At 54.3% G+C, this 24,670-nt stretch overlaps 12 protein-coding genes across 12 annotated transcripts; 6 read left to right on the plus strand and 6 right to left on the minus strand.

Annotated features, from left to right (window-relative positions):
- Positions 1-104: 104 nt before the first annotated feature.
- On the minus strand, positions 105-1,308 carry BO95DRAFT_352503 (zinc-dependent alcohol dehydrogenase; the record flags this gene model as incomplete). The annotated part of the gene is made up of 3 exons (XM_025582136.1): positions 105-206; positions 263-719; positions 785-1,308. The coding sequence occupies 3 exons, from the start codon at positions 1,306-1,308 to the stop codon at positions 105-107; spliced, it is 1,083 nt and encodes a 360-aa protein (XP_025446832.1).
- A 1,251-nt stretch (positions 1,309-2,559) lies between these two features.
- On the plus strand, positions 2,560-4,066 carry zpr1 (zinc finger-containing protein ZPR1). Its single transcript, XM_025585573.1, has 2 exons — positions 2,560-2,697; positions 2,758-4,066. The coding sequence occupies exons 1-2, from the start codon at positions 2,584-2,586 to the stop codon at positions 4,024-4,026; spliced, it is 1,383 nt and encodes a 460-aa protein (XP_025446833.1). The 5' UTR covers positions 2,560-2,583; the 3' UTR covers positions 4,027-4,066.
- A 917-nt stretch (positions 4,067-4,983) lies between these two features.
- On the minus strand, positions 4,984-6,011 carry cyp5 (putative peptidyl-prolyl cis-trans isomerase). The gene is made up of 3 exons (XM_025581005.1): positions 5,946-6,011; positions 5,816-5,881; positions 4,984-5,708 (listed from the first exon to the last, which is right to left on the minus strand). The coding sequence occupies exons 1-3, from the start codon at positions 5,955-5,957 to the stop codon at positions 5,139-5,141; spliced, it is 648 nt and encodes a 215-aa protein (XP_025446834.1). The 5' UTR covers positions 5,958-6,011; the 3' UTR covers positions 4,984-5,138.
- Positions 6,012-6,173: 162 nt separating this feature from the next.
- BO95DRAFT_470501 (uncharacterized protein) lies at positions 6,174-7,878 on the plus strand. Its single transcript, XM_025589521.1, has 2 exons — positions 6,174-6,501; positions 6,560-7,878. The coding sequence occupies exons 1-2, from the start codon at positions 6,317-6,319 to the stop codon at positions 7,812-7,814; spliced, it is 1,440 nt and encodes a 479-aa protein (XP_025446835.1). The 5' UTR covers positions 6,174-6,316; the 3' UTR covers positions 7,815-7,878.
- Positions 7,879-8,163: 285 nt separating this feature from the next.
- Positions 8,164-9,612, minus strand: BO95DRAFT_352483 (queuosine 5'-phosphate N-glycosylase/hydrolase; the record flags this gene model as incomplete). The annotated part of the gene is made up of 4 exons (XM_025582135.1): positions 8,164-8,621; positions 8,687-8,918; positions 8,988-9,142; positions 9,198-9,612. The coding sequence occupies 4 exons, from the start codon at positions 9,610-9,612 to the stop codon at positions 8,164-8,166; spliced, it is 1,260 nt and encodes a 419-aa protein (XP_025446836.1).
- Positions 9,613-11,505: 1,893 nt separating this feature from the next.
- Positions 11,506-14,340, plus strand: BO95DRAFT_438686 (E1 ubiquitin-activating protein ubaB). Its single transcript, XM_025585574.1, has 6 exons — positions 11,506-11,772; positions 11,870-12,040; positions 12,152-12,388; positions 12,441-12,565; positions 12,631-12,695; positions 12,744-14,340. Exons 1-6 carry the CDS (start codon positions 11,713-11,715, stop codon positions 13,943-13,945), a joined length of 1,860 nt encoding a protein of 619 aa, XP_025446837.1. The 5' UTR covers positions 11,506-11,712; the 3' UTR covers positions 13,946-14,340.
- On the minus strand, positions 14,086-15,665 carry BO95DRAFT_197593 (SDR family NAD(P)-dependent oxidoreductase). Its single transcript, XM_025581006.1, has 3 exons — positions 15,095-15,665; positions 14,512-14,977; positions 14,086-14,384 (listed from the first exon to the last, which is right to left on the minus strand). Exons 1-3 carry the CDS (start codon positions 15,572-15,574, stop codon positions 14,227-14,229), a joined length of 1,104 nt encoding a protein of 367 aa, XP_025446838.1. The 5' UTR covers positions 15,575-15,665; the 3' UTR covers positions 14,086-14,226.
- A 342-nt stretch (positions 15,666-16,007) lies between these two features.
- Positions 16,008-16,745, plus strand: BO95DRAFT_438688 (elongin C). Its single transcript, XM_025585575.1, has 3 exons — positions 16,008-16,281; positions 16,375-16,633; positions 16,685-16,745. Exons 1-2 carry the CDS (start codon positions 16,158-16,160, stop codon positions 16,560-16,562), a joined length of 312 nt encoding a protein of 103 aa, XP_025446839.1. The 5' UTR covers positions 16,008-16,157; the 3' UTR covers positions 16,563-16,633; positions 16,685-16,745.
- Positions 16,746-16,757: 12 nt separating this feature from the next.
- Positions 16,758-18,782, minus strand: BO95DRAFT_510909 (tRNA-splicing endonuclease subunit SEN54 family protein). The gene is made up of 3 exons (XM_025591389.1): positions 18,597-18,782; positions 17,703-18,511; positions 16,758-17,639 (listed from the first exon to the last, which is right to left on the minus strand). Exons 1-3 carry the CDS (start codon positions 18,710-18,712, stop codon positions 17,176-17,178), a joined length of 1,389 nt encoding a protein of 462 aa, XP_025446840.1. The 5' UTR covers positions 18,713-18,782; the 3' UTR covers positions 16,758-17,175.
- A 324-nt stretch (positions 18,783-19,106) lies between these two features.
- On the plus strand, positions 19,107-19,382 carry BO95DRAFT_459361 (uncharacterized protein; the record flags this gene model as incomplete). Its single annotated transcript, XM_025588639.1, has 2 exons — positions 19,107-19,145; positions 19,203-19,382. 2 exons carry the CDS (start codon positions 19,107-19,109, stop codon positions 19,380-19,382), a joined length of 219 nt encoding a protein of 72 aa, XP_025446841.1.
- Positions 19,383-19,551: 169 nt separating this feature from the next.
- On the minus strand, positions 19,552-21,737 carry BO95DRAFT_478805 (arrestin C-terminal domain-containing protein). Its single transcript, XM_025590057.1, has 3 exons — positions 21,222-21,737; positions 20,272-21,156; positions 19,552-20,222 (listed from the first exon to the last, which is right to left on the minus strand). Exons 1-3 carry the CDS (start codon positions 21,303-21,305, stop codon positions 19,980-19,982), a joined length of 1,212 nt encoding a protein of 403 aa, XP_025446842.1. The 5' UTR covers positions 21,306-21,737; the 3' UTR covers positions 19,552-19,979.
- Positions 21,738-23,513: 1,776 nt separating this feature from the next.
- On the plus strand, positions 23,514-24,603 carry BO95DRAFT_438693 (putative DNA polymerase delta subunit 4). The gene is made up of 3 exons (XM_025585576.1): positions 23,514-24,015; positions 24,083-24,150; positions 24,235-24,603. The coding sequence occupies exons 1-3, from the start codon at positions 23,637-23,639 to the stop codon at positions 24,376-24,378; spliced, it is 591 nt and encodes a 196-aa protein (XP_025446843.1). The 5' UTR covers positions 23,514-23,636; the 3' UTR covers positions 24,379-24,603.
- The last annotated feature ends 67 nt before the right edge of the window (positions 24,604-24,670 follow it).

Here is a 24,670-nt window from a genome sequence, read left to right on the forward strand (position 1 = left end):
TCAGCAAAGAATGAGACACTGAAAAATCTTGGGGTGACGCAAACCGCAAGGTAACCAACCCGATTCCCCCAAGGTTAATCGATGCCTTCCCGAACAGTCAATGATCAGTTCGCAACCTGAAGCACTGCGCGCCCAGCCAATTGACCTTGCTTCATCTTCTCGACCCATGAGTTGAGGTCTTCGAGTCTTCCCTTGACCAAAACAGGCTATTTGCTATTAGCGCGACTGACTCGTGATTCAGATAGTAGTGATGGTGCCTTACGTGAACGACATCTCGTGCTGTGAAATCCAGAGCCTCTTCGACGTCTTTCAGCGTTCCTGTCAGGGTACCAACAATATTCAATCTCCTGAGAGACAACAACATGGGAGGAGCCCCCGCGAGCACGGTGGGATCCGCAGGCAGACCGACAGCCACCAACGTGCCATTCGGACGAAGATATGTGGGCGCTGTCGCATACACTGTCTTCGTTGCAGCTGTCACGATTACTCCATGTGCGCCGTATGTTGTGATCTTCCTGATCTCCGCAGGAATGTCTGTTGTCACTAGGAAGTCAATGAACACCTCCGCCCCAAGCTTATGGCACAACTCTCGTTTATCATCACCGCCATCGATAGCGATGACTCGCATGCCCATCGCCCGTGCATATTGAATCGCCAGATGACCTAGGCCACCGCCAGCTCCGGGGAGTACAATCCACTGGCCAGCTTTGACATTGGCCCTAGTCAAGACACACACATGCTCAGTATAGCTCGACCGCCATCAACAAGAGTAACGGTAACTTACCGCTTGCAGGCAACATAGGCAGTCACTCCACCGCACATGATAGGCCCCGCCTCTTCATCCGAAACCCCGTCGGGGATTTTGGAAGTATACCGGCCATCAGCCACACAGTACTCTTGGAAGGTACCCGGGGTGGTAAACCCGCTGTTGATCTGTCTGAGGCAGTTGACCTCATCCACGCCGCTCAAACAAAACTCGCATTCGCCGCAGGTCTTCGCAATCCACTTGATGCCAGCGCGGTCCCCGATGCTCCAACGGCTCTCCATGCCTTCGCCAACCGCTACAACAACGCCGACACCTTCATGTCCTGCGACCCCCTTGCTCTGGGGCTTCATTGTCACCCCAAACCCAGCCCATTCATCCTGAAGGAGAGACTTATCAGAGCCGCAAAACCCGGTCCACGTAATGCGGACCAAGATCTCGCCTGGTCCGGGGAGATCCACATCGATGGTTTCGATACTGGTGGTGGCCGTGTCGCCTGACCCGCTACGAACAGCAGCGCGCTGTTGCTTGGGAATAGGGTTCATGCGGATAGTCATGGTGTATTTGGGGTAATCCTTGTCACAGATTCACAAGGCCGATGGTTGGGAAAGAAAAGGTTCGGCTCTTACTATGGTCAAGCGAAGGAGGACTTGCTTCTTTATAGCTGCTTCGCCTCCTTCCCACGTGATGGGACGTCAAAGGTACATTTACAGCTGCTGCTAATGAACTCAATTCAAAGCTGACATTGCCGATGATCATGCTCATCGATTCAGGGAGATAAAGATCGGGGCTTCATACAGCTTTAGCATTGGTGGGCGTCATGATCTATCGAACTGACCGCGCGTTAGTCTCTGCATACTAATGCTGGGAGGCACCGTTCAAGCAAGCATATCACCATGGAAAGATCGATTGCCCTCATTGAGGATATTCTTCGGCAAAAGTTTGTGAGTAGGTTCCATGTATCGAAAACATACCGAGGATGCCTAGCAACCCCGCTCCATTGCCACAGGAGGAGGGGGTCTCGCATTCCTGTTCAGGTAGGAGATCAATGCTGCTTCTACTCCCCGTACAGTGATCGCCAATGAGAGAGGTGCCTGACTCAAAATTTAGCCCTCGAGACCGGGGTCTTCGCAGGGATTGATTGGCAAGCAATCCCTGCAGCAACCTCGGACATAGGGAGGTGCTTCCCCGCATCTTCGTGAAAGAACGTCATGCGGTGGACTGGATGTGCCAGCTGATAGAGACCTCATCCACTTTGCCCAATGAAGTTGCAAATAGCCTGGCTAGAGAATGACCATAAGGGCCTGGAGGTAAGCTCAATAGTCGCATCGCGAGCCAACTGGCTGTCTCAAGTTTAGGATCTTGTCAAGTTGCCTTCCTGCAAGACCGACCTCGGCCAATAGAGGTCTTACTGTGGGGCCTAGAGATTGAGTGCAGGCCTCGCGTCAGATTGACTTATTGGTTTGTGACTGGAGTTAGCCACTGCATAAGGTCGAGTTGTTTCCCTTGAGTGCTTACGAGAGTGCGAACTGATGCCTACTATAACTAACTTAGCTGTCATGGCGTTGATGCCATGCGGCCTCAGGCATCCAGGGCGAGGAACTGATCTGGCCGGGCTGACTAATTCTCCGCTGCCCCTCCTGAAAAAAATTGCCCCGCCACGGCGATAAGTTAGGGAGTGGAAGGCAAAGGAACGTTCCCGCCGACGCTGGCTAAAATTTCCATCTCTCTATAAACGTCCTTAGAGTAGAACTCCCCGCTTGCACTTTTTTATTTTGAAGATACCCTTGATTAATTCTCAAACAGCAAACAATCTCACAATGTCTGCAGACGACGAGCAGGTGGCTTTCCAGAAGCCTGGTGACCTCGTGGATCGCAACGAGGAAACCGGAGCGATGACGGTGGAAAGTCTTTGCATGAACTGCGAGCAGAATGTATGTCAATTCATCCACGCCTATCATTGACTCAGTAGACTGATGCGCGACTTTTTCCAGGGACGTACCACTTTCTTACTGATCCGTATCCCCTATTTCCGCGACGTCATTCTCGAGGCTTTCGAATGCGAACACTGCCATTTCAAGAACAACTCGATCAAGTCCGCTTCGCAGATCCAAGAGAAGGGATCTATCTACCATCTCGAGGTCGAGAATGAGACCGACTTGCAGCGCCAGGTGGTCCGCAGTGACGTCTCAGTCTTCAAGCTCGAGTCCCTTGGTATCGAGATGCCCAAGGGCGAGGGCCAGTTGACCACCGTCGAAGGTGTCATCCGCAAGATCTACGACAACCTGTCCAGCGAGCAGGACCTGCGCAAGGAGCAAGCTCCTGAACTTTACAACGCTCTCGTGCCCATCATCGAGAAGCTCGAGAAGATCCTCGAAGGCCAAGGCTTCCCCTTCACTATTTCCCTCGACGACCCCAGTGGTAACTCCTGGATCGCCCCCACTACCCAAGATTCCGGCCACAAGTACCGTCGCCGTGACTACCTGCGCACCCACGAGCAGAACGAGGAGCTCGGTATCAGTGGCGACCCCAATGCTGTGCAGCACCAGGGTACGGGTCAGGAGGAAGACGAGGAGATCGTTGATGGCAAGGAATACTCTATTCCCGCCGAGTGCCCCGCCTGTCTCAAGTCTTGCGAGGTCAATCTTCGCAAGGTCAACATCCCTTACTTCCGCGAGGTCCTTCTCTGGGCCACCGTTTGCGAACACTGTGGATACAAGTCCAGTGACGTGAAGACTGGTGGAGAGGTGCCCGAGAAGGGCAAGCGTATCACCCTCAGCGTCGAGAATGAAGTTGACCTCGCCCGTGACATCCTCAAGAGCGACACTTGCGCCCTTTACAGCGAAGAGCTCGAGGTTCGCGTCGAGCCCGGCACTCTCGGCGGTCGGTTCACTACCGTCGAAGGTCTCCTGACCGAGATCCGTGACCAGCTGCACGGCCAGATCTTCGACTTCGCTGACACCAGCGCTGGTGACAGTATGGCCACTGACGACAAGGCGAAGTGGGAGCGCTTCTTCAAGCGTCTCGACGCCGCCATCGCCGGCGAGCTGAAGTTCGTCATCACCCTGGAGGACCCCATGGCCAGCAGCTACGTCCAGGACCTGTGCGCCCCGGCCAAGGACGAGCAGATCACCACTGAGGATTACATTCGCACGGACGAGGAGGAGGAGGAGCTCGGACTGAAGGACATGAAGACCGAGGGCTACGAGGCTGATGCGGAGCAGAAGGAGGAGCAGGAGGAAAAGCCCGCTGAGCAGCAGTGATGAACGGACTCGATACCCTTAGACTTTTTTTTTTCTCTTTCTTATTGATTAATGATGACATTTGTCTCGGTTTCTTCACGATGCCCATGATACATTCCAGGTGTTGTCTTTTGCCAACGTTGCAAGATATCCGAGAGTGAGCATTGTACGGTGTGGGCTATGTGGCTATGGAGCGCTTTTTTGCTAGTCTTGTTGTGCATATACAAAAGTTTGCGATGAACATAAATGAATGACCATTCTCGATATCAGCTGATTCTCTTGTGTAGTACTTGTAGGAGCAGCAGACTGGAATCTGAAGAAGGCTTGGTAGCGGAGCCTGAGCTGGGGTGATGCGTCGTGATTGGTCACGTTTCTATACTTCAGCTTCTGCCGGTGCTCGAACGACCCGGCCAGACGGCATGGAAAGCCTAAGGATCGCAATGATAGGACTAAGTGTACAGGAAACTAGGAGTATGAACTTGGCACAGATCGTACTATTTTGTAGGGGATGCTTCAGAGTATATGTCCCCCGCTCGTGGCGGTGTTCAATACTTGATGATTGTGCTCCGCATACCTTCGCCTTCCACGTATAACCCCATCCAAAATCTTGGGGCCACTCAAGGCAAGAGGTCCTATGGAGTAATCCCAGGCTGCTGATTATGGTGCGATGTTATCATGTCGAGCCTCATTCCTTAATGTCGTGCTGTATAGTCGAGCTGTGTTCCGCGGGGGGCATGGTGGCTTGCTTGGATGGATGGTATGAGAGAGCTGCCGCTGTTGCTGTCGGCCGTAGAGCGATGACGACCTCGGAGCCTGCAGGGTGACCGGCACAGTCGATCACTTGTTCTCAGCGAACACTGCTGCACGGTGGATGCCAGGTGCCCCAGAGCGACAAAGTCTCGAGGCCCCCAATTCCTCAAAGCTAGTCTCCGACTGGCCGGAGACTCGGACTCGGCCTGAGTTATGCATATGCGTATCCAATCCCATCCCCAACAGTGTTCCTGTCCCCTTTAGCCTTCCAATCCATAGGAACCGGAAAGCCCATTCAAGCAAGCGCATCCCTTTACCTACTAGTATCCCCATACCGCGGCAAATCTTTAAAAAATACCCAAAGTCAAGTAGACACAAAAAGTCTACCCCGCAAAAGGATTAGCATGCACAGTCACCCTCTCAATGCCCACGCGTTCCCAGACCCCCTCCTCCTCCTCCTGGGGGGAAGGCTGCACAATCCTCCCCTTCTTATCCACCTTAATCTTCGCCTTCTCCAACCGCCCCAGAACATCGCCTCCCTCATCCTGCGCCGTCAGATTCAACACCTTCCCGAACACCGTGCTCGCCCCGTCCAGATGCGGCGCCGCCGCCAGCGTGATGAAGAACTGACTCCCGTTGATCGTGGGGCCCGTCGCGCCCTGGGACCCCGGCGCCGTGCGGTCCTTCACGGGCCGCGACGCCATCGACAGGATCCCCCGCGTGTGGTGCTTGAGGGCCGGCAGGTGGATCTCCTGGTTCAGGGCGTAGGGGTGGTGGATCGACGTGCCGCCTTTGGGGATCGGGCCTTCGATGGGAAGCGGCGGCTTTTGGGTGTCGGGGTTGATTGGGTTGCTGGAGAGGGAGATGTCGCCGCCTTGGATCATGAAGCCCGGGATGTAGCGGTGGAATGGGGTGGTGTTGTAGGCGCCGCTGGCGCTGAGGGCGAGGAAATTCTGTTTTTGTGGGGGAGAGGTTAGCGCTGGAAGGGTTCGAGGGGGGTTTTTTTTTTAAAGGGTGAGTGTGGGGTTGAGTGTAGAGGTTGAAGCTGGAGTAGACGCACCTCTGCGGTTTTGGGGACGGCTTCGCAGAAGAGTTCGACCTTTAGGTCGCCGTGGGTGGTGTGTAGCTTGTTACTGTTAGCTGGTTGCGCTGCTGGAATGAGTGTGGTGCGGAAGGAAAGGGTAGCGTACTGTGACAGACATGGTGTGATTGTTGTCTGGAGGTCAGCGGAGAGTGATTGAGAGGACCGTTATGCGGAGGAAAGACAGCTGCAGGTTTCAAGTGAAGGAAGCTCTATCGGAGGTGGTTATCGGCGCCGCGCAAATCCTCCGCCTTCCGCCGGTCACATGACGGCCATGATTGTTGATTCGACGCATCCAGTTTTGTTGTTCCATCCTCAAAACACATCACTTTGGCCAGATCGGAGACCATTGAGCCTGACTGTGAGCTGCTGGTACATACCTCTTGATTCCATATCCCAGGCCAGTCATTGGAAACTCTGCCCGCCCTTTACTAGCACGCCTCTCGACATCCACTTTCCTCATTTCTTGCGACAGACATCATGAACAACAGACCGGTGGAGCAGGCGCTCGCAACCCTCCTGCCCACTCATGCTCAAGACCTGCCACCGGATCTCCTCAGCTTGGCTGTCTCCCTCATCGCGCAGTCGCGCAGCCTGTCCTCGAGCCTGAAGCCTGAAGAAGAAATCGCGCGGCCCTATGCCTGTGCGGAGATCGCCTGTCGGAGGTAGCTAGCTACACTTCCCCATTAAACATCATGTTTAGACTGACCATGATACCTCCAGACTCACCCGCACTCTCAAGCTCCCTCCCCTGCTCGGCCATCCTCCGTGTCCACCCCGACCCTACAAGAAACTCTACGCCTTCCTCGACCGCTCCCTCTCCGGCGGCACCTCCTCCGCCCCAGGCACGCCCTCACGCAGCCGCACCACCCCTTCCTCCACCCCGACGAAAGCAAACCGCCTCACCCAAACCCCATCCAAGAACCCTTCAACAACTGCAACAGCCGCAGCCCTCCAAAACACACCCACCAAATCCAGCCCCCTCAAACGATCCCTCCCGCACGACACTACAAGAACCCCAACCCACACCAGCACTAGCACCAGCACCAGCACCCCGCGCCCCAGACCCCGACCCACGAGCACCCCCAACCGCCCCCGCCTCAATGCCCCGATTCCCACAACCACCAAAATCCCCGACGCCCCGAACTGGGTAATGACCTCGATCCGCACCGTCTGCAAGACCCTCTCCACCCCGGCCCCACGCATGAGCACCTGGTCGCGGCCCCCGATCTCGCGAACCCTTGCCCCGCACATCTTCGCGGGCGTATCCTCGATCCTCTTCTTCGTGACCAAGACCACGACCCCGATGACCCACGCGAAACACGACGAGGACCTCGACGACGAGATGCTCGAGTTCCTGGAGCCCGTGCTCACCGCCGCCCGCAATTCCGATGCCGGTGAGGCAGTAGACGAAGAGTACAAGGAGATCGTGAATGCGCTGGTCGTCGCGGTTTATTTCCTTGTTCTGGCGAGACGGCGTCAGCCTGCTGCTGATGATGACGCCCACGCCGGGGGAGCAGGGGAGGATGCGAAGGTCATGGATAAGAAGACCTTTACGGAGATGCGGCAGACGGCGTTGGTGAGTTTGGGGCTGCCGGCGACGGAGAGGCGGCACCGTGAGGATGTGGATCAGTGGATTGCACTGGTTATGGAGCAGGGGTGGGCGCAGGGCACGGAGTGGTTTGAGAATATCCCCAGGGCTGGGGAGGTGGATGGTGATGCGGAGATTTTGGACGATGAGGGTGAGAATGGGGCTGAGGAGGATGGTGGTGGTGGTGGTGTCGGGGCTCCGCGGCACAAGAAGCAGTGTTTCCAGTTGGGCCGCGAGACGAGGCGCGGGTTGCTGCCTGGGTTGGGGACCATGATGCAGGATCGCGTGGATTGGTTGAGTGAGGATCGCAGGGAGGATTATTCGGTCTGGAAGGCCGAGATTCTGGCGAGATGTGACCAGATCGAAAAGGCTGCTTTGGCTGCGTAGGGGTTTATTCTCCTCGGAGTACGTTGCTTCAGAGGGTGGGTATGTGTATGATTAGCTACGTGAGAAATATGATACCCTTGGTAATGAAGATTTTCAGAAGATGTTGAACTGAGTGGCCCATGAGTCTGCGAATACAACCAGAGCCAACCCACAGCAGACTCCAGAACGCAAGCCATGAGATCAGTGTAGTTTATTGTATCCTGTATAACGTCTATATGCCTCATCCAAGAAGCGACAAAACTCCAGCAAGCACCGGACAACAAAGATGAGAGAAAAAGGTGGGTATAGTGTATCTATGAACAGATTTCGAGCCAAGTCACGCAACAGAAATCAAAACAGGCACCGGTAATCAGTACCAGATACTCCGGGTGCGGTGGTGCGGGATGGATTCTTGCCCCTCCTTCTCCAACTCCTTCATCGTGTCGTAGAGGAAGAAATCGATCAGGATGGCGTTGATACCCCGCGCCGACTTGCCTTGCACGGCGTCGTCGTTCGGGGCTGTTACGGTGAAATAGCCTTGTGGTGGTTGTTTGCCGTTGTGCTCCTCAGATTTCGTGCTTTTCTTGGAGCTGTCGGCGGAGGAAGGTGGCTTCGGCTCGGCCTGTTGGATGGGCTTGGTTTTCGCTTCCGGGTGGCGGCGCTCAATCTCCCGCTTGATGAGCTCCACGCACCAGATGCTGGCGCCGCGGAGTTCGGTTTCCCAGTTCGACCCGCTGGGGATGAGCTTCAGGTCGCGGATGTGGGCTTCCAGTGGCGGTGAGTACATCAGGCATCCGAGCTGGTGGAGCATCTGGGGGATTCGGTAGTCTGAAGTGGCATTAATAGAGCCGGACGGAGGGTGGGTGCTTTATTTCCGTAGGGATCAATCTTACCTGCGAACATGGTGATAGTGTCGATATCGTGGAACTCGCCGAAGCCCTCGCCGTTGAAACAAGCCCACAAGTCCGCGACTAGAATCTGGGCCCGTTTGTAGATCCGTACTCTTCGGCCGTTGAATGTGGTCTCGTCCCGGAAGCAGGCGAAGCTTTCTGTCACGAGGTTCACGAGTGCCGCGGCCGAGTAATTGGCGCTGTAGATGCAGTTCAAGAAGCTGCCTTCGAATTCCTGGAGTAGGAGTATAGCCGGTTAGTCGTGCTGCACCTGAACGATCTCCGTGGTGAGATTTGTACTTACTCTGCATAACACCCGGCCGGCTTCGCGCAGGCACTGCAGCCTTTCCTCAAGCAGCGGAATATCTTCCTCAGTGGCAGACCGAAACACATGCTTGATGACCTCCTCGGTGCATTCCTCCTCGTTGGCCCAGAACTCCGGGGTGGTTATTGGGATATCTGCAACATGGTGAGCATATAAAAAGCAATAACGTTGACCACTGCGGGAACCTACCCTCGTCCAAAGCCCGTTGTAGCGCCGCCACCAAGCTCCAATATCCCGTCCACTTCTTGCCCCGATACTCGATCGCAAAGCGCTTGTCGCTCGGAAGTCCCGACCAGAAGCTGAAGTTGAGAAGGTCCATGGTGAAGATGAAGTCGACGGTGCGCTCGTTCTTGGCTTTGGGGTGTAGCTCGTGCTCGGCCCAGGTCTGCGTGGAGTATTCCTTCTTCTGCATCATCTGCCAGATGGTCTCGGCGGCCTCTTTCGTCTTGACCGAGTTTAAGGCCACGTCGATGGCATTGTCGAAGATGTACTGCGCATTCTGCAGGACCTTGGTCTCAGCCGTGTGTGGATCAGGCGAGCCGCCCAAGCCGAGGGTCTTGCGGAGGAGAGCAACCAACTCGGGATCGGCTTCGTCGTCGGACATGGCGACTGAGTTGCTGGATCGGGTGTTGTGTTGAAGATATCGAGAGGGGGTAACGACGGGATGGCTGGAAGGAGATCTGAAAGGGAATCTGGATGTGACTGCGAGGTGTAGGAGGGCACCAAATTTTTGAGAAGGGACAGTCGAGAAGAACGAATGCCGCGAAGCAAAAGATTGGTTGACAACTGAAGACAGAGGGTGACTCCGCGGAAGACAGGCACCGACAATCGACGGTCTGTGGTTGACCCAAAGAATGTGGTGATCGGGAACTGAGCCGGTCCAAAGAGAGTCACGAAGCACAGCGGTCAGACCCAAAGAGTTCAGAGAACCAAAGGATCTTCCCATGAAATTTCAATGCCTGCTGAGACAAACTCCAACGGTGGACAGGCTGCCCCTGTTGTGGGGATTATTTTTTTTCTCCTGTGATATCCCCATCCCTATCGCTTATCGGTCATTTTAGGGGGGCGATAAGGCACGATTACTAAGCGTCTGCAGGAGCCATCCTTTGTGCCTCGGTTATCTGCGCTGAGAGTGTCAACTGCATAAACTTGTACCCCATGAATAGAGATAACCAAGAGGCAATCAAAGCTACATTCTGGGCTTTTAGAAGAGAAGGTGGCTTCGATTGATCCAACATCAGTTCTCGATTCTGAATAAGTCTTCCTGGATAAGTACATCCACTGGAGTGTTCATACGCACGGGGCACTCATAGGCAGCGAAGGTTGATTCAGCATCAATAGCATGTGCTCGCTGCATCGCTCGTATTTCAGGATTTCCAACACATCTTCAGTCTCGGTCCGATCGACAGAAGCGCCTCAGTAGGCTGTTCTTCGAGTTGGGAGGATAGTGACAAGAGCAAGCTATGCCTCGAGCTGGGCACAGCGCTCACAACATGCTTCCGTAACCGCCTTTATGTCAGCTCTCTCGGACTTGATCTGAAGAAGTTCAACCATGAGGATATCTATCTGTCCTGCAAATCAATTCTAGCCAATTTATACTGAAACATAGTCTCACAGTGACATAGACAAGCATAGACAAGCATTAGTCGTATAGCCGGGGCATCTACTATACCGCGAGCTGACTGGTTCTGTGTCAAACGAGCTCATAGCACGAACCGCACCTGTGTATATCACTTGGTCCAATCGGAACCAAGTCAAACAGGGAACACAGGGGACCATTCGCAGTGGCCCAAACAACTTCTGAAGCCGAGACATGCCTTCGCAGGGTGCGTGTTCTATGCCTCCTACCGCTGCCATCAAAAACATCGAACGAAAGCAGTAGCCAATGGGGTAAATTCAGGAGATGTTCCGGTTTGCATTGCTGCATCAAACGTGTGCAGATGTGAATGACCGAGAAGTGTACCTAGACTGCACTGTACTTCTGAACATCATAGATACTCCGGTGATCCGACCTCATGCGGGATGGGCCTAGATTCGGAAATAGAATGTGAGGTCTCACAATGCAGCCGGGGCCATGCATTGGCTTGACTTTCTGTTAACCCACAGGGTTGATGCTATCAAACGATCAATCCCTGGAGAAGTCAATCAAGAAACAAAAGTACCAAGCAAGCCTCGTGTCGGTACGACAAACAGGGAAATGCGATCGGGTCACGGACCGCCGGCTTTGGTTGCTCGGCCCTCACGGTTCATTGCAATCCATAGATGGCAAAGCACGAGACGGGTTGCTTGAAGAAGTGTTTTCATCTTTCTCTTAGTCTCCTCCTTTCCAAGGCTATCCAAGCGATGGGTGTTGAAAGAAGGAAGCTCGAAGTGGAGTGAAGAGTGGTGGGATGGAAAGGGATTGAGGGACGGGGAGAGTTGCCGTCATTACCTCACCTTCACTTTACACACACTCTCTCTCACTCTCACTTCTCTCCCAACTTCCCTTCCATCTTCACCTGCTTTCGGCTCGACTCTTTCCCTTCACTTCATTCCCCTCCATTCTTTTCCTTTTCAACTTCCCCACCTCTGCCTCACCTCCCTCTCTTTCCTTGTTCTCTCACTCCACTGGTTATCTACCGGGCGATGCTCCTCAATCTTCCATACTGAGAGTAACACCAATTGTCTCGGGCTTCCTCCGTTCGCCGCAACCGCATCCGCAACCATGCCGCGCGACACTTACCACAAGCGCTCGCTGGGCACCCTCGCCAGACGGATTAAAGAGGTACCACATATCGTATCTCGTTCAACTTATGACTTCTTGTTTTGAATTAGCTCCTATCTCTCAACCACAATTGCTAATACAACCCGGGGTGGCTTAGTCGCGTGTACTCCTCGTCGGCGCTGGTGGCATCGGCTGCGAGCTGCTAAAGAACCTCCTCCTCTCCGGCTTTGGTGAAATCCACATCATCGATCTCGACACGATTGACCTGAGCAACCTGAATCGTCAGTTCCTTTTCCGCTTCGAACACATCAAGAAATCCAAAGCACTGGTGCGTCACTTGACACCTTGAATGCCAACTCCCCGCGCGGCCCGGCCGTCGCCAATTCCGCCTTGATCTCCCTTTTAACACATGCCTAACCAACACTGCTGCCGCATCTAGGTCGCCAAGGAGGTCGCACACAAGTTTCAACCGAACGCGAAGCTCGAAGCCTACCATGCAAATATCAAAGATAGTCAATTCAATGTGGACTGGTTTGCCACTTTCGACATTGTCTTCAATGCGCTGGATAACCTTGAGGCTCGTCGTCATGTGAATCGCATGTGTCTGGCGGCGAACGTGCCTTTGATCGAGAGTGGGACTACTGGGTTTAACGGCCAGGTGCAGGTTATCAAGAAGGTGGAGTTACTGTGGTTACCTGCTGTTTGCGCAAACTACTGATGGCCGGTAGGGATTGACTGAGTGCTACGACTGCACTTCGAAAGAGGTTCCCAAGTCGTTTCCTGTGTGTACCATCCGCAGCACCCCCAGCCAGCCGATTCACTGCATCGTCTGGGCGAAGAGCTATCTGTTCCCGTAAGTTACCGCTGTCATGATCGCAAGACATGCTCTCCAGCCAGCCAGCGACTGACATTCCCAAGTGAGTTATTTGGCACCAGCGATGAGGATTCTAGCGAATTTGATTATTCAGAGGATGCCGAAAACTGTGAGGTCTGCCCGTATTTTGCTCTGAACTCGTCTAACCTGTCGCCAGCTGCGGAAATCGAAAACCTTCGCAAGGAAGCACAGGCTCTCAAGGAGATCCGCCAATCGATGGGATCTGATGAGTTCGCCAAGAAGGTCTTCGACAAGGTCTTCAGTGAGGATATTGAGCGGCTGCGTGGGATGGAAGATATGTGGAAAACCCGCAGCCCTCCGGAATCTCTGAATTTCGAGAAATTGACCGAGGAGTCGGCCGACGTGGCGATTACGATATCATGCAATGACCAGAAGGTTTGGTCTACAGCCGAAGATTTTGTGGTCTTCAAGGACAGCTTGGATCGGTTAAGCAAACGCCTAAAGACATTGCAAGAGACCACGAATAGCGACGTCAAGCCAATCCTTGTGTTTGATAAAGACGACGTCGATACTTTGGACTTCGTGACAGCCGCGGCTAATCTTCGAGCGACGATCTTCAAGATCGATCCCAAGTCCAAGTTCGACACCAAGCAAATGGCCGGAAACATTATCCCCGCGATCGCCACAACCAACGCCATGACTGCTGGATTGTGTGTGCTGGAAGCCTTCAAGGTGATGAAAGGAGATTACAACCAAACAAAGATGGTCTTCCTCGAGCGCTCGGGTGCACGCGCAATCAACTCTGATTCTCTTCAACCCCCCAATCCGAATTGCCCGGTCTGCTCTTCCGCGCATGCCCGGCTCAAGATCGACCCCGAGCGAGCGACTGTCAACGATCTAGTCGAACAGGTTCTTCGGTTGCAGCTGGGATACGGCGAGGAGTTTTCCCTGACCACGGAATCGGGCATCATCTACGACCCCGAGCTGGAGGACAACTTGCCGAAGAAATTGTTAGATTTGGGCGTGAAGAACGAGAGCTTCATCACCGTCATCGATGACGAAGATGAGCCGCGCGTCAACCTCCAGCTCTTTGTGCTAGCAGCCGAGCCTTCCGAACAGAATGGGGCTGAGGCAGAGAGACCAATTTCCATCGATGCCGTCCCCGAGATACCGCGCAAACCCAAGACACCCACCCCGGCGGCCTCTGAACAGGTCAACGGCACGTCGTCGGATCCAGCAGCCGCCAAGCTCAAGCGTAGCGCGGATGAAGCTGGATTGAGCAACGGAGACGACCGCGCCAAACGGGTTGCCGGCGTGTCTGAAGCGAACGGGGACGGGGCCAATCCCATCGTTCTGGACGAGGCAACAGGGGGTGCCATTCTGATTGATGATGATTGATGATGCCTGATATGGCAATGACTCGCATATGGTGCTCTTTGTTGCCATATCACGTTGCACGGTTACGTGTTTCCCTTATTCTAGACTATTGGCGCTCAACTGGCATTTTATGTTCCCCTTTGCTGCATGTACGAGTATATTCCACCAGATGAATTGAATCATGAGATGCCGATCTTTGTAGCCAGGACGCCTCGCATGGAGTCGACTATGCAATCAACCGAGAAGTAACCAAGCATCTTCCTATCACCACACACACACCTCCCAACTTCACCACGGAGACATTAAACAGCACTCAACCCCCCATCCAAATTCAAGACACAGTTATTGGCGTACTCATTCAGCGCCAGAAACACCGCCGCATCGGCGACCTCGTGCGGCAGCCCAAACCGACCCAGCGGGATACTCTGTTTGAGACGGGTGGTTTCCCCCTCGCTGAAATCTGCAGAAATAGAAGAAGAGTTAGCTAGCTTGTTTTCCACCCCTAGCCGTAATCCTTGAATTTCCTCCCGGCCTTTTCCCCCAAAATCCCAACCCAACCCCAACCCCAAAGAAAAGGCCAAACTCACCCTCAATCATCGGCGTCTCCACATACCCCGGCACAATGGCATTCGACCGCACCCGCACCTCGCGCAGCGCCGTCCCGGCCTCCACCGCCACGGACCGCGTCAACCCCAGGATCCCGGCCTTGGACGCAGCGTACGTCACCGCCCCCGTGCCGCCTTTACGCGCCAGCAACGAGGCGATGTTGATGATGGATTTCGAGGGTGGGGCCGGTGGCTGGTCCGCCCCAGTAGTCTCGCCATCCCCGCCCCCATTCCCGATAACTGTCGAAGCCGAAGCAGCAGGCGACGGGGACCGTTTCGCGCGCACATGATTCCGCATGGCGGCGCGCAGGAACGCTCGCGTGGTCAGGATCGCGCCTTGCAGGTTCGTGTCGAGGATGCGGGCGATGTCCTCTGGGGAGGATTTGGAGAGGACGCGGGAGATGGAGAGGCCGGCTGCGTTTATGAGGTGCGTGGGGTTTGTGGTTTGCTATACCTCTTTTAGCTGGGGTTTTGGTTGGGGGGGGGGGGGGGGGGGGGGGGGGGGGGGGGGGGGGGGGGGGGGGGGGGGGGGGGGCTGGCATTGAGGGTGCCGGGCTAGGCTTACCATGACTTTCTCGAGCTCGCGACTCCAGCTCGCTGCGTCGGCGATGTCGCCGACGAGGAGGCTGATGGTTGGGGAGAAGGGGAGGAGGGTGTGTTGCTGTGGTTTTTCGGGGGAGGATGAGCTTTGGGGTTGGGATGGGGGCTCCGCGGTGCTGGAGCTGGAGGAGAGCGTTGTTGCTGCGTTGACGAGACGCGCGTAGGACCGGCCGACGAGTATCACCTGGTCGATGCCTTCTTGGAGGAAGCGGGCGGCGATGGCGTAGCCGATTCCGGAGGTTCCGCCTGTGATCATGCAGGAGCGGCCTTTGAGGCGGTTGGAGGGGGGGTAGTAGGGGGTTGTGCTGTAGGCTCGGGGCTGTGGGGAGGGTTGTGGAGGGGTGGTGATGGGGTGGAGAGGGGAAGTTCTGGGCTGTGGTGATGATGCAGAGCGGAAGAGTTGGCGGGATGACGCGCTGAGGCGCAGTGTGTGCTTTGGATACATGGTTCTTCTCTTTCTCTACCCAGTTTTCTTGATGCTGGTTCAATTGCTCAAGGCTGCGAATGCTACTGAAGCTTGATGGTTGAGGTATAGTTGGGTACTATAGGATGATTAGCATGGGTCTGGGATTTTGGGCCGCGTGTAGACTTGCCAACGATAGACTTCGGGATTGGATTAGATGTAGCTCAATGCAGGTCAGATAGTACCATGGAGCAAATCAATCGTGTGTATTGAAAGAAAGTCCGTCCAGAGACACAAAGTATACGGCAATCTCCGCGCAATTGAAAGAGTTCCATTCCCGGGTCGTCGAAGTACTCCGCTCGGAAACCCTCCGCGGCGCAGCAAATAAAGCCAAGGGCGGGGACCCACTGGCCACTGACGCCAGCCCAGTCCAGTCCGCGGAGACTTTCACCTGCGCTCTTGCGCTCCAGAACCACCCGAACAAAGCCATCCCTCTCAACCTTTGCAATGCAGCCGACACCTCCGAGTATATAAACCAACTCTTTCCACCCACCCCAGACACCACCAACCAACCCATCTACCCTTCAAACCACTACCCACCCAACCACACACACACACCCCCACAATGACGACCCCCGAACAAGACCAAGAGTTCGTAACCCTCGTCTCCGGCGACGGCTATGAGTTCATCCTCCCGCGCTCGACCGCGTGCATCTCCAAGACGCTCCGCATGATGTTCGACCCACTGAGTAGGTCCCACGCGCCCCCGCTGCCCGACTCGCTCAAGGAGCAGAAGGCAAAGGAGGTGAAGGACAAGGACGCTGACAAAGACTCCAATCTAGGCAAGTTCTCCGAAGCCCTGACCGGCCGCTGCGTCCTCGAGAACATCAGCGGCGAGGTCCTTGAGAAGGTCTGCGAGTACCTGTGCTACAATGAGAAGAACAAGGACCAGGTCAACGTGCCGGACATGGAGATCCCGCCCGAGCTGTGTCTGGAGTTGTTGATGGCGGCGGATTATTTGGATGTTTGATCCCTTTTGTTGCTGCTGCTGCTGCTGCTGCTGCCGCTGGCTTCGCTGGTTTGTGGTGGCGTTCAAGGGTGGTAAGTTCAGCTTGAGAATTTAATTTTGCGCCTGTTCTGACTATTGAATAGGTTTCGATTTTGCAACTTCTTATCCCTTACTTCCGATTGATGATTTACGTGAAGACGATCCAGACATTTTTTTATTGTTGTTTATACACTACCTATCTTGGAGTCGGGGTTTATGTTTCTGCTGCGTTGACGGATACAATAGAGTGGCGTTTTTGAGGGCAGCATAGATATACCAAGGCATTTCCACGGGCATGTTCGGTGCCATGCACATCTCACTTTGTCCTCCGCTCATTTCCCTCTCCTCCCCGTGAGCCACCGGCCAAGCCATCTGAGCATCTGCATCCGCTCTTCCTACACCCATAGACGGATGCCCTAAAGATGATGGCAGATTCAATCTCCTATCCCCTCTATACAGCCCTCGTCCTTTCATTTGTGGATTGTAGGGCTTTCTAGAGAGTATTTCCTACCGAAAAGGGGAGACATATGCCGGTGGCCACCTAGCCGCAACAACCGTAAGTAATTCGAATCACCTCCGCTAGTAGTGGCCGCGCTCATCGCCCTTTCGGCGTCGACTTCGGCTTCGGCTTCGGCCGGTACTGCGTCTTGTTCGCCAACGCCTTCTGCTTGTAAAGCTTCTCCTTGCCAAAGGCCGCCTCCGAGATGCGTAGATAGCTCACGACCCCCTCATCCACCACCGCGAGAATCACGTTCCGGTACCCGTGGCGCAGCCGCATGTACAGCTGCCGGCTCATCTTCTCGCTCGTCGGGGGATCCAGGGGCGTGCTCTCGAGCAGAGCCCCCAACTGCGACAGGGTGGGGACAGAGGTGTGCGCACGCGCGTCGACCACAGCGATTCGGAAATCCGGCGGCGGCGGCGCGGACTTCTTGAAGGGGGTGGAGGGTTTGTACACGTGGAAGACAACTCGGTAGGGCGCTTGCGCGGGGGATCGGGCCGCTTGGGGAGCAGCCGTCGGGTCATACCAGGGGATTATCGAGAGTTTGCTGTAGATATCGTCTGTTCGAGTATAGGTCAGCAACTGAAGAGACAATGTCGTAGTCGCGGGCGAGCAAGACCGACCATAGCTGCGGTGGAATCCGACTCCCGCAACGGGTCCCAACGCCGTGTTGGTACTCGGCGGGCAGAGCCACTTCATGAACCTCGAATAGATCCCGGCTAATCCAGCGCCGTGCTTCCCTAAAACCTCCGACCCCGAATCTTCAATCCCAGCCGCATCCTCCCCGTCGTCGTTCCAGCCCGGTGCCCGCATGATCGTGTAGCCCAGCCGTCGCAGCCCTGTATACACCGAGAACCGCTCGCTGTTCAGCCCGCCTCTCGATGCAAAGGCCGCATAGGCAGCCTGCAAGCTCATCGGAATCCCCGAGTCCTCGGTATTGTTCTCATCACCCTCGTCCTCCTCATCCTCGTCATACCCAACCTCCGAACGAGGCCAATGGATATTCAAACTCCCTCTCTCCAGCATAAACAACGCCTCCTCCGGAAGAAGCCAGATCCGGTTCCACCGGTCCGCCTGGCCGATGGTCTTGAACAGATTGGATTTGGGGTTCGCGACGTAAACGCAGGCGTCGGGATGGACGTTGCCTACTGTCGTCGTCGTCGTCGTGCTCGGTACTTCCGCGTGATACTGAGGAGACCCCTCCGCTATCGATTCGAGATTCGAGGGCGTGTGTTGGGATGGCGGCGCCGGTCCATTGGGCGCGTACACGCCAATGATCTGATTCTTTGGGTGGTGGATGCGGGGGTAGGAGAGGGCGTTGTGCATTGCCTGGCGGGAGGCGGAGAGGATGTCGGCCTGGTAGAGCGTCGGGTTCGGTTCGAAGTCCTTCTCGCCTCGTTTGGGGATGCTCGCTTGGGTGCCATCTGTAAGACTGTATCTGTTAGTCTGTTTGCAGGGGCATATGCATCTCGCAGGGAAAGTGAGAAGAAAAAAAAGGTGATGGAAGGAAAGCTCACAAGGAGATATTGCTCAGCATGCGAAAGTCCTGCGTCTCATCGGACAAGTCGACTTCGATATGCGCCGACCCATCCTGCGACGGCATGTGGATCGCCGCTTCATCGGTGTCGGCCATTATGGTTGCAAGCACCAATTGCGCAAAGTATATGCGCCGGGACTGTTGTAGAGGGGAGGGAGCTGAGAGCTGCTGGGGGGTTGAACTCAAAAAGAAAGAGAAATGCAGGCGGGCTGATACGGGATGCGGGATGCGGGATGCGGGCCTTGTCGATAAGAAATTCTGCCCGCGGGATCTCGAGTTGCGGTGATATCAGGCATGCATCTCCCCCCAGGCAGCAACTGGAACAGGTGACTAGCGTTCACCAACGTGACAGACTGTCTAGAAGGGGTATCGGCACTATTCAACAGCTGTGGCTGCGAATTATCTCCGATCCCAGTCTCAAACCTGCTGCCCAAAGCTCATCGGACCCGGACATCGCGGGGAGTCGCAAAGGAGACAAAGGCAACCAACCATGGAAGAGTCGATAGACTACAATGAACTTATTGCACAGGTGAGATTCAGCACTTCTTCCTCTGGAATATTGGTAAGGTCTGACATTGAAGCATAGATTTCTGTAAACCTCAACAATGCACTCAACACGTTCGGTGCCTCATCTCCCCAGTTCCAGAATGTCCTCAGTATCCTAAAAGACTGCCTGCGGGAATTGGACGAGCGATCGCGGAAATCGACCTCGGTGGATCCTGAGATGCTGAATCTCGCGATGGGCTTCTTGTCGCTGGGAGAGTAATCCACGTGGGAGACCATGCTGTTGATTCTATGACTCTGGAAATTAGCGCCAGCGTCTTCATGATTTGACATGGTTCGAGTAACAGAGCCTCGACTATTTATTTGCATGAACGCATTGCACTGCGATCGCATGTCTTGTTTCTTAGGACATTAGCAAGCCTCTTCAGATACATCTTACATATTATATTGAGCTTACACCACTATATGAGACTGTGGGAGGGAACGCGAAAGAGACAAGGACGGAATCCTCTCTACCACCAACCCCTGGCAAAGCGAAGCAAAGTCAACCTGAACACCCTGTTATGTCCTGGCCAATTGCGAATGAATCCACACTGCGACCATGATATTTATGCAACAAGAACTCCGTCGCCCATGCATTCGTAATACGTGTCCATGCTCTGTGCAGAAGTTGCAGGCATGCTGAAACGAAGAGAAGGAAGAATTAAAAGGAAAAGTCGTGAGATGCTGTCCTTGACCACTTGGCGTGGCAGTGGTGCTTTTGTGGTCGGCACTGGAGCAGGAACGGCTGTCGACAACCTGAATGCTCGATCAGCTGTGACAGGGCCGGTGTACGGTAGGTGCCCGCGTTATGATTTGCTCAGTCGATCAGAGGTTTGTGTTTGCCTCCAACTATGGCCACCCCAAGATGGCGGAGAGCATTTGGGTCGTTAGGCCGTACAATGGAGGGCAGAGGCAGCATCGGGTTGTCCGGGTTCACATGAACGGCGTCCCGAGCTGCCTGTTCTATAGCCTCCATCTCCTCTTTGCATCCTGCATGGTCGAGCGGGCAAACAACGATCGGCTGTCGGATGGTAATATCCCTTGCAGATGCCAGGTGGGCCTGTTCAAAATTAGCAGAGTTCGATCGTCCCAGTGCGGAATGACTATACCTTGACAGTCAAATAGTACTCGATCTTGTAGAGGCTCCCGGTTGTGGTAAACCCGCTCACTGCGTATGTAGGAAACCCCGGTCTACTTCTGGGGAGTATCCCCTCAGAGTCCCGCATATCCTTGGCGGGGAATACCAAGCCGAGATTCGTCAAAAAGCCAGAAGGGGGTAATTTGACGCCGATCGGTTCTGTCCTTTTGGTCAAGGTCTTGACCTTGCGCTGTGGCTCGTCGCCCTCATGGTTGTATATAATTTCCTCATCAATACCAATCGTAATCTTGTTTATAGTGACTTTTCTGGCTTTGCTAATCCAATCCGGGTTCGGTGAGAGTTTCACGTAGACGCTCACCGGATCCAAAGGCCCGTAAGACCACCGGGGCAGGGATATCCCCAATGTGACCAAATGATCCGACACTCGCTCGGCGGACTCGGGGCGATTGTACATTCCAAACGTCGATAGGGTGTCGTACCGTGCCATTGGAACGGGGAACGAGTATTTCCGCTGTTCTGAGGGCCCTTGTTGAACCGCCACCACGATCTCATAATATGTCTCAGCAGTGCGACTGGGAAGTTGTAGACTCGCCGGAGGAACGCGCCTCGAGGCATCTGCTCCGCCCCGCCCAAAAGGAATGAAGAGCACGAAAGGCAAGTCCATGGAGATGACCTCTTCGGACTCTCGACCGGCCGGGCAGCGGAAAAGAAGCATCTCCTTGCCCACGATATCGGTAATCTCCTTCCGGGGTGGCGCAAGGTGCTTCTTGGTCACGGAATCCGCCGAGGGATGAATGGTCTCGCGACGATGAAGGGATATTGTAACGAGGGATACACTGACGGGGAGCGAAATGCCAGTGCTGGGCCTGATCTCGACTTTACCTTCAATACGTGGCTGGTATAGGGTCAGCGACTAGGTTGCGTACTGGGCAACAAAAAAACAACCAGGGTTCAGCTCACCATTGTGGCAGAGATGCCAGGATATCCGATCAAGAAATTGCCATTTGGCGGGCCCGACACTCGCACGAAGGCGGGCTTGCTCATAGCGCTGCACCCGCACCACCATGGGCACGCGGCGGTTGAGAGGGATGCGCTCGGGGGTTGCTGCGGTGTATATAGGACCTCGAAGTCTCAAAATAAATTGACCCCTGCATAGAGATCAAATCCGGCAACCGATCCTGGTTGATTGCGCTGCACCGGAAAGGTCCTCGAGGGGCGCAGATGCGGTATCCCGTTCTCGTTGCTATGCAGGACTAGCTCGGGCCTGAGTGCGGACAAGGCTGGACAAGGGCGGGTTTGCTGTTCGAGACCGCAGACTAGGATTGTTGCTAAGCTCCGACAAAGGGCGCACAGATCTAAGGTTGTAGGAGAGTGAAACCGGGAGTGAGGCAAGGCGGCTTGGAGGGGTGATGGGGTGGGCAGGGTAATCGCGAAGGAAGCGAGAGTTGTTTACAAGCGCCGATGTGGGGAGAGGAGAAGAGGACGGATGATGATGATGCTGATGGGGGGGGGTTTCAGTTGGAGGGTGCGGTTCAGTCGCAGCGGCGGCTAACTAACTAACACTAACACAAGACTAGCCAAATTTCCAACGGCAGCCACGGAACCACTTTGTCTGCTCTCCACCTTTTTGCTCGAGGCGCTTTTCTTCCGTCATCGATCCGCAGCGGGAATACGAGCAGCAACATGCAGCAAGGCAGCAAGCACCACACGCAATCTAACGTCCCGACTGCTGCTTGCTTATGCTTATTCACTTTCAGCACTCCAACACACATGAATTGGTCAATCTTCCAGCGACACGCGAGTAGTGGATTTCATGTTTGTTACTAGCGTCGCTCCTCACGCGAGGCTGAGACTCCAGCAGGAGCTGTACCTGAACCAGTACACTACAACTACCGGTCCGTCGGGTCAGCCTCGTCCTGGCTTACATGGGCTGAATGACAATGGATTCCTTCTTCTTATTTCCGAGACAAATTTCCGAGACAAACAATCAATCCTATATTGCACCACAATGTCATGGCCTGAGGCGACCACAACAACCGAGATTGGTGGAATTCGTTGCGAACAGTCATGGTTCCTACAGCCCATTCACAAATCCGTCGCTCACACTTAAATGCCAGCTGGGAGTCATAGAGCTAACCTAAAGTAGGTTGTACTGTACTTGATACTTGGCGAGGGCCTTGCATCCCACGTGACCCTGGAAGTATATCTCACCGTTTCATGGCTGGTCGCGAGCTGGGAGTTCTTGTCAGGGATACCAAGAGTCAGCAAGCCTGTCAACCTCGAGCCCTTCATGCGGCCCCCCACGCACGACCTGCACTACAATACAGGTACGCTATAGGCAGCATTGAATTGGTAGCCACTCGAGGATCACATGTGCCAGAAGCTCACTCCCCGGCCAATCTCTCCCCCCTCTTGATGGCTTGTAGCAGACTATCAGTCGCCGCCAGTGGTGTATCTTGTCTCTGATTGCACAGAATGCGGAGGTAAACTCGGTTTAACTGATACGGCGGTGCTCACATTTGAAGGCAGAAACCGCGTAGCCTTCGTATCAGTATGACGCAAAATGTATATTCTGTTGATCTGCCCAAGACCTCAGAGGGCAAGCGTATCCACAAGCATTGCCCCGTGCCCGTTTGTGTTTCTTGACCATGTTTGGCACGAGCAATCAGATCATGTTTCAGCATTTACTGTTTGTTCTAAGTCTCGTTCAGCGACTAACCGAACTTGGTAAAGACCACGTAGAAAGTTGAGCTATTCGTGAGTTTCCGCATCACCTTGGAGAAGAGGAGCCGAAGGTCATCAGCATGGCTTCAATACAGTGTTTCAAGGACATACTGGAGACTTATTTATCTCTCAAATTGTACTAAGTCCAATAAAGTGTCCTCGAAGGTTGTTCATTGAATGCACTTTGAATGCCTGAGTTTCCAGGTGCCAGCAGCGACCCAGCATAGATAGATGCCTTGATGCTTTGATCGCAAGTACCTTGTCGACAGCACAGGGGAAAGTTGCCTGTCACTAAATATCTCGATGGAGCCCTTTAGCCCGGCAAGAATCAACTTAGATTGACTCAAGTGATTGGAACAGGAGAGAGTTGGCTCTTTGTAGTTGCTTCACGTCCAGCTTGTGAAATGTGAACGCTTGCGGAGGGCGATGTGCCAATATAACCCTTTTCGGCGAATGGCGGCGGTTGCCAGGTGCGACAAACACAATGACATCGTCCCCCCACACACTCACCTTGGATCAGACCCTTCAAGTCTTCCGACGGTCGACGCTCATCACCAGCCTCTAGTGCCTTGACGTACAGAAAACCACATCACACCAAGCGAGCATTTTCTTCTACCGTCGTAATTCATAATCTCAAGATCAATTGTCAAGATGCCTGCCGCTCGCCGTCGAGGAGGCAACACCGCCGCCACCCGCTCCGGCCAGTCAACCCTGTCTTTTGGCTCCAAATCTAGAATCACCAAGCCATCTGCGGCTCCTACGACACGCTCCCAGAAAGCAAAGGATCTTGAGCCGCTTGTTACTTCTCTTCCTGAGGAGCCCGTCCAAAGTGCCTCCGAGCCAGAGGAGCTGAAAGACACTCACACAGAATCCTCGCAGCCCCATGTGGCCGAACTCGCCGTTAGGCAACAAGCACAGACAGAGATCAAACAGCCAGTGTCAGAGGAGGACCAGAAGGCAAGCAAGCTTACGGAACGGGATTTGACCAGATATTGGAAGCAAGAAGAGGCTAAAAGGCGAGGGCCTCGGGGTAAGGAGTCCAAGAAAAATTACTTGAGTCATTGAGTTCATGCTGATGGGAACGTCTATTGGAATAGTGCACCAAAACGACCTCACGACGCATGAGAAGATCTTGCGACACTTTGATCTTTCTAGTCAATACGGGGTATGTGGCTACCCCTGCGCGTCGTCCCCGAGCCCTTCGCCGTTCCTTTCTCCGTTGAACCCAACAACTAACCACTCTGTGTAGCCTTGCATTGGCATCGCCCGACTCCGACGCTGGAGGCGTGCTAACACACTCAAACTCAACCCGCCAATTGAGGTTCTTGCCGTACTCTTGAAAGAGAGTGATGATGCGAAGCAAAGAGCCTACATCGACGAGTTGTTGTCTTGAGTAAGAAACAGTTCTTGTACATGATATGTTGGATACAGTGAGAACTTGGAGTACGGTTTGGACTTTGGAAGCGGCGTTTCGGTCATGCTACGCATACCCTTTTCATTATTTCATCACTCTGGCTCGTCAAATTGATTACATATGCCTCACTGGATTTTGGTCCTGTGACTGTCTTTCTTCTATGGTGTCTTCCATTCATAAAGGTAACGGGAATGAATGAACGGCCCCTGCCCCATTTGCAACGCCATGGTGCCATGGTAGGTCTCAATTTCCGAAAATTCCAGTCAAATGG

This window comes from Aspergillus brunneoviolaceus, assembly GCF_003184695.1.
Source record: "Aspergillus brunneoviolaceus CBS 621.78 unplaced genomic scaffold BO95scaffold_5, whole genome shotgun sequence".
In the NCBI taxonomy this organism is placed as follows: Eukaryota; Fungi; Ascomycota; class Eurotiomycetes; order Eurotiales; family Aspergillaceae; genus Aspergillus; species Aspergillus brunneoviolaceus.

Coding starts and splice junctions, on each gene's coding strand:
- BO95DRAFT_438686 (XM_025585574.1), top strand. CDS start 11,713: ATGCCGCGCGACACTTACCACAAGCGCTCGCTGGGCACCCTCGCCAGA. Junction 11,773..11,869: donor TCGCCAGACGGATTAAAGAG/GTACCACATATC, acceptor GGGGTGGCTTAG/TCGCGTGTACTCCTCGTCGG. Junction 12,566..12,630: donor GCGAAGAGCTATCTGTTCCC/GTAAGTTACCGC, acceptor GACATTCCCAAG/TGAGTTATTTGGCACCAGCG.
- BO95DRAFT_438693 (XM_025585576.1), top strand. CDS start 23,637: ATGCCTGCCGCTCGCCGTCGAGGAGGCAACACCGCCGCCACCCGCTCC. Junction 24,016..24,082: donor TAAAAGGCGAGGGCCTCGGG/GTAAGGAGTCCA, acceptor CTATTGGAATAG/TGCACCAAAACGACCTCACG. Junction 24,151..24,234: donor ATCTTTCTAGTCAATACGGG/GTATGTGGCTAC, acceptor CACTCTGTGTAG/CCTTGCATTGGCATCGCCCG.
- BO95DRAFT_470501 (XM_025589521.1), top strand. CDS start 6,317: ATGAACAACAGACCGGTGGAGCAGGCGCTCGCAACCCTCCTGCCCACT. Junction 6,502..6,559: donor GCGGAGATCGCCTGTCGGAG/GTAGCTAGCTAC, acceptor TGATACCTCCAG/ACTCACCCGCACTCTCAAGC.
- zpr1 (XM_025585573.1), top strand. CDS start 2,584: ATGTCTGCAGACGACGAGCAGGTGGCTTTCCAGAAGCCTGGTGACCTC. Junction 2,698..2,757: donor GCATGAACTGCGAGCAGAAT/GTATGTCAATTC, acceptor GACTTTTTCCAG/GGACGTACCACTTTCTTACT.
- BO95DRAFT_478805 (XM_025590057.1), bottom strand. CDS start 21,305: ATGAGCAAGCCCGCCTTCGTGCGAGTGTCGGGCCCGCCAAATGGCAAT. Junction 21,157..21,221: donor CTGGCATCTCTGCCACAATG/GTGAGCTGAACC, acceptor ACCCTATACCAG/CCACGTATTGAAGGTAAAGT. Junction 20,223..20,271: donor AGTACTATTTGACTGTCAAG/GTATAGTCATTC, acceptor AATTTTGAACAG/GCCCACCTGGCATCTGCAAG.
- cyp5 (XM_025581005.1), bottom strand. Junction 5,709..5,815: donor CCGTCCCCAAAACCGCAGAG/GTGCGTCTACTC, acceptor CCACAAAAACAG/AATTTCCTCGCCCTCAGCGC.
- BO95DRAFT_438688 (XM_025585575.1), top strand. CDS start 16,158: ATGACGACCCCCGAACAAGACCAAGAGTTCGTAACCCTCGTCTCCGGC. Junction 16,282..16,374: donor CATGATGTTCGACCCACTGA/GTAGGTCCCACG, acceptor ACTCCAATCTAG/GCAAGTTCTCCGAAGCCCTG.
- BO95DRAFT_197593 (XM_025581006.1), bottom strand. CDS start 15,574: ATGTATCCAAAGCACACACTGCGCCTCAGCGCGTCATCCCGCCAACTC. Junction 14,978..15,094: donor GCGAGCTCGAGAAAGTCATG/GTAAGCCTAGCC, acceptor AAAGAGGTATAG/CAAACCACAAACCCCACGCA. Junction 14,385..14,511: donor GGAGACGCCGATGATTGAGG/GTGAGTTTGGCC, acceptor CTATTTCTGCAG/ATTTCAGCGAGGGGGAAACC.
- BO95DRAFT_510909 (XM_025591389.1), bottom strand. CDS start 18,712: ATGGCCGACACCGATGAAGCGGCGATCCACATGCCGTCGCAGGATGGG. Junction 18,512..18,596: donor ATGCTGAGCAATATCTCCTT/GTGAGCTTTCCT, acceptor TAACAGATACAG/TCTTACAGATGGCACCCAAG. Junction 17,640..17,702: donor CGGATTCCACCGCAGCTATG/GTCGGTCTTGCT, acceptor ATACTCGAACAG/ACGATATCTACAGCAAACTC.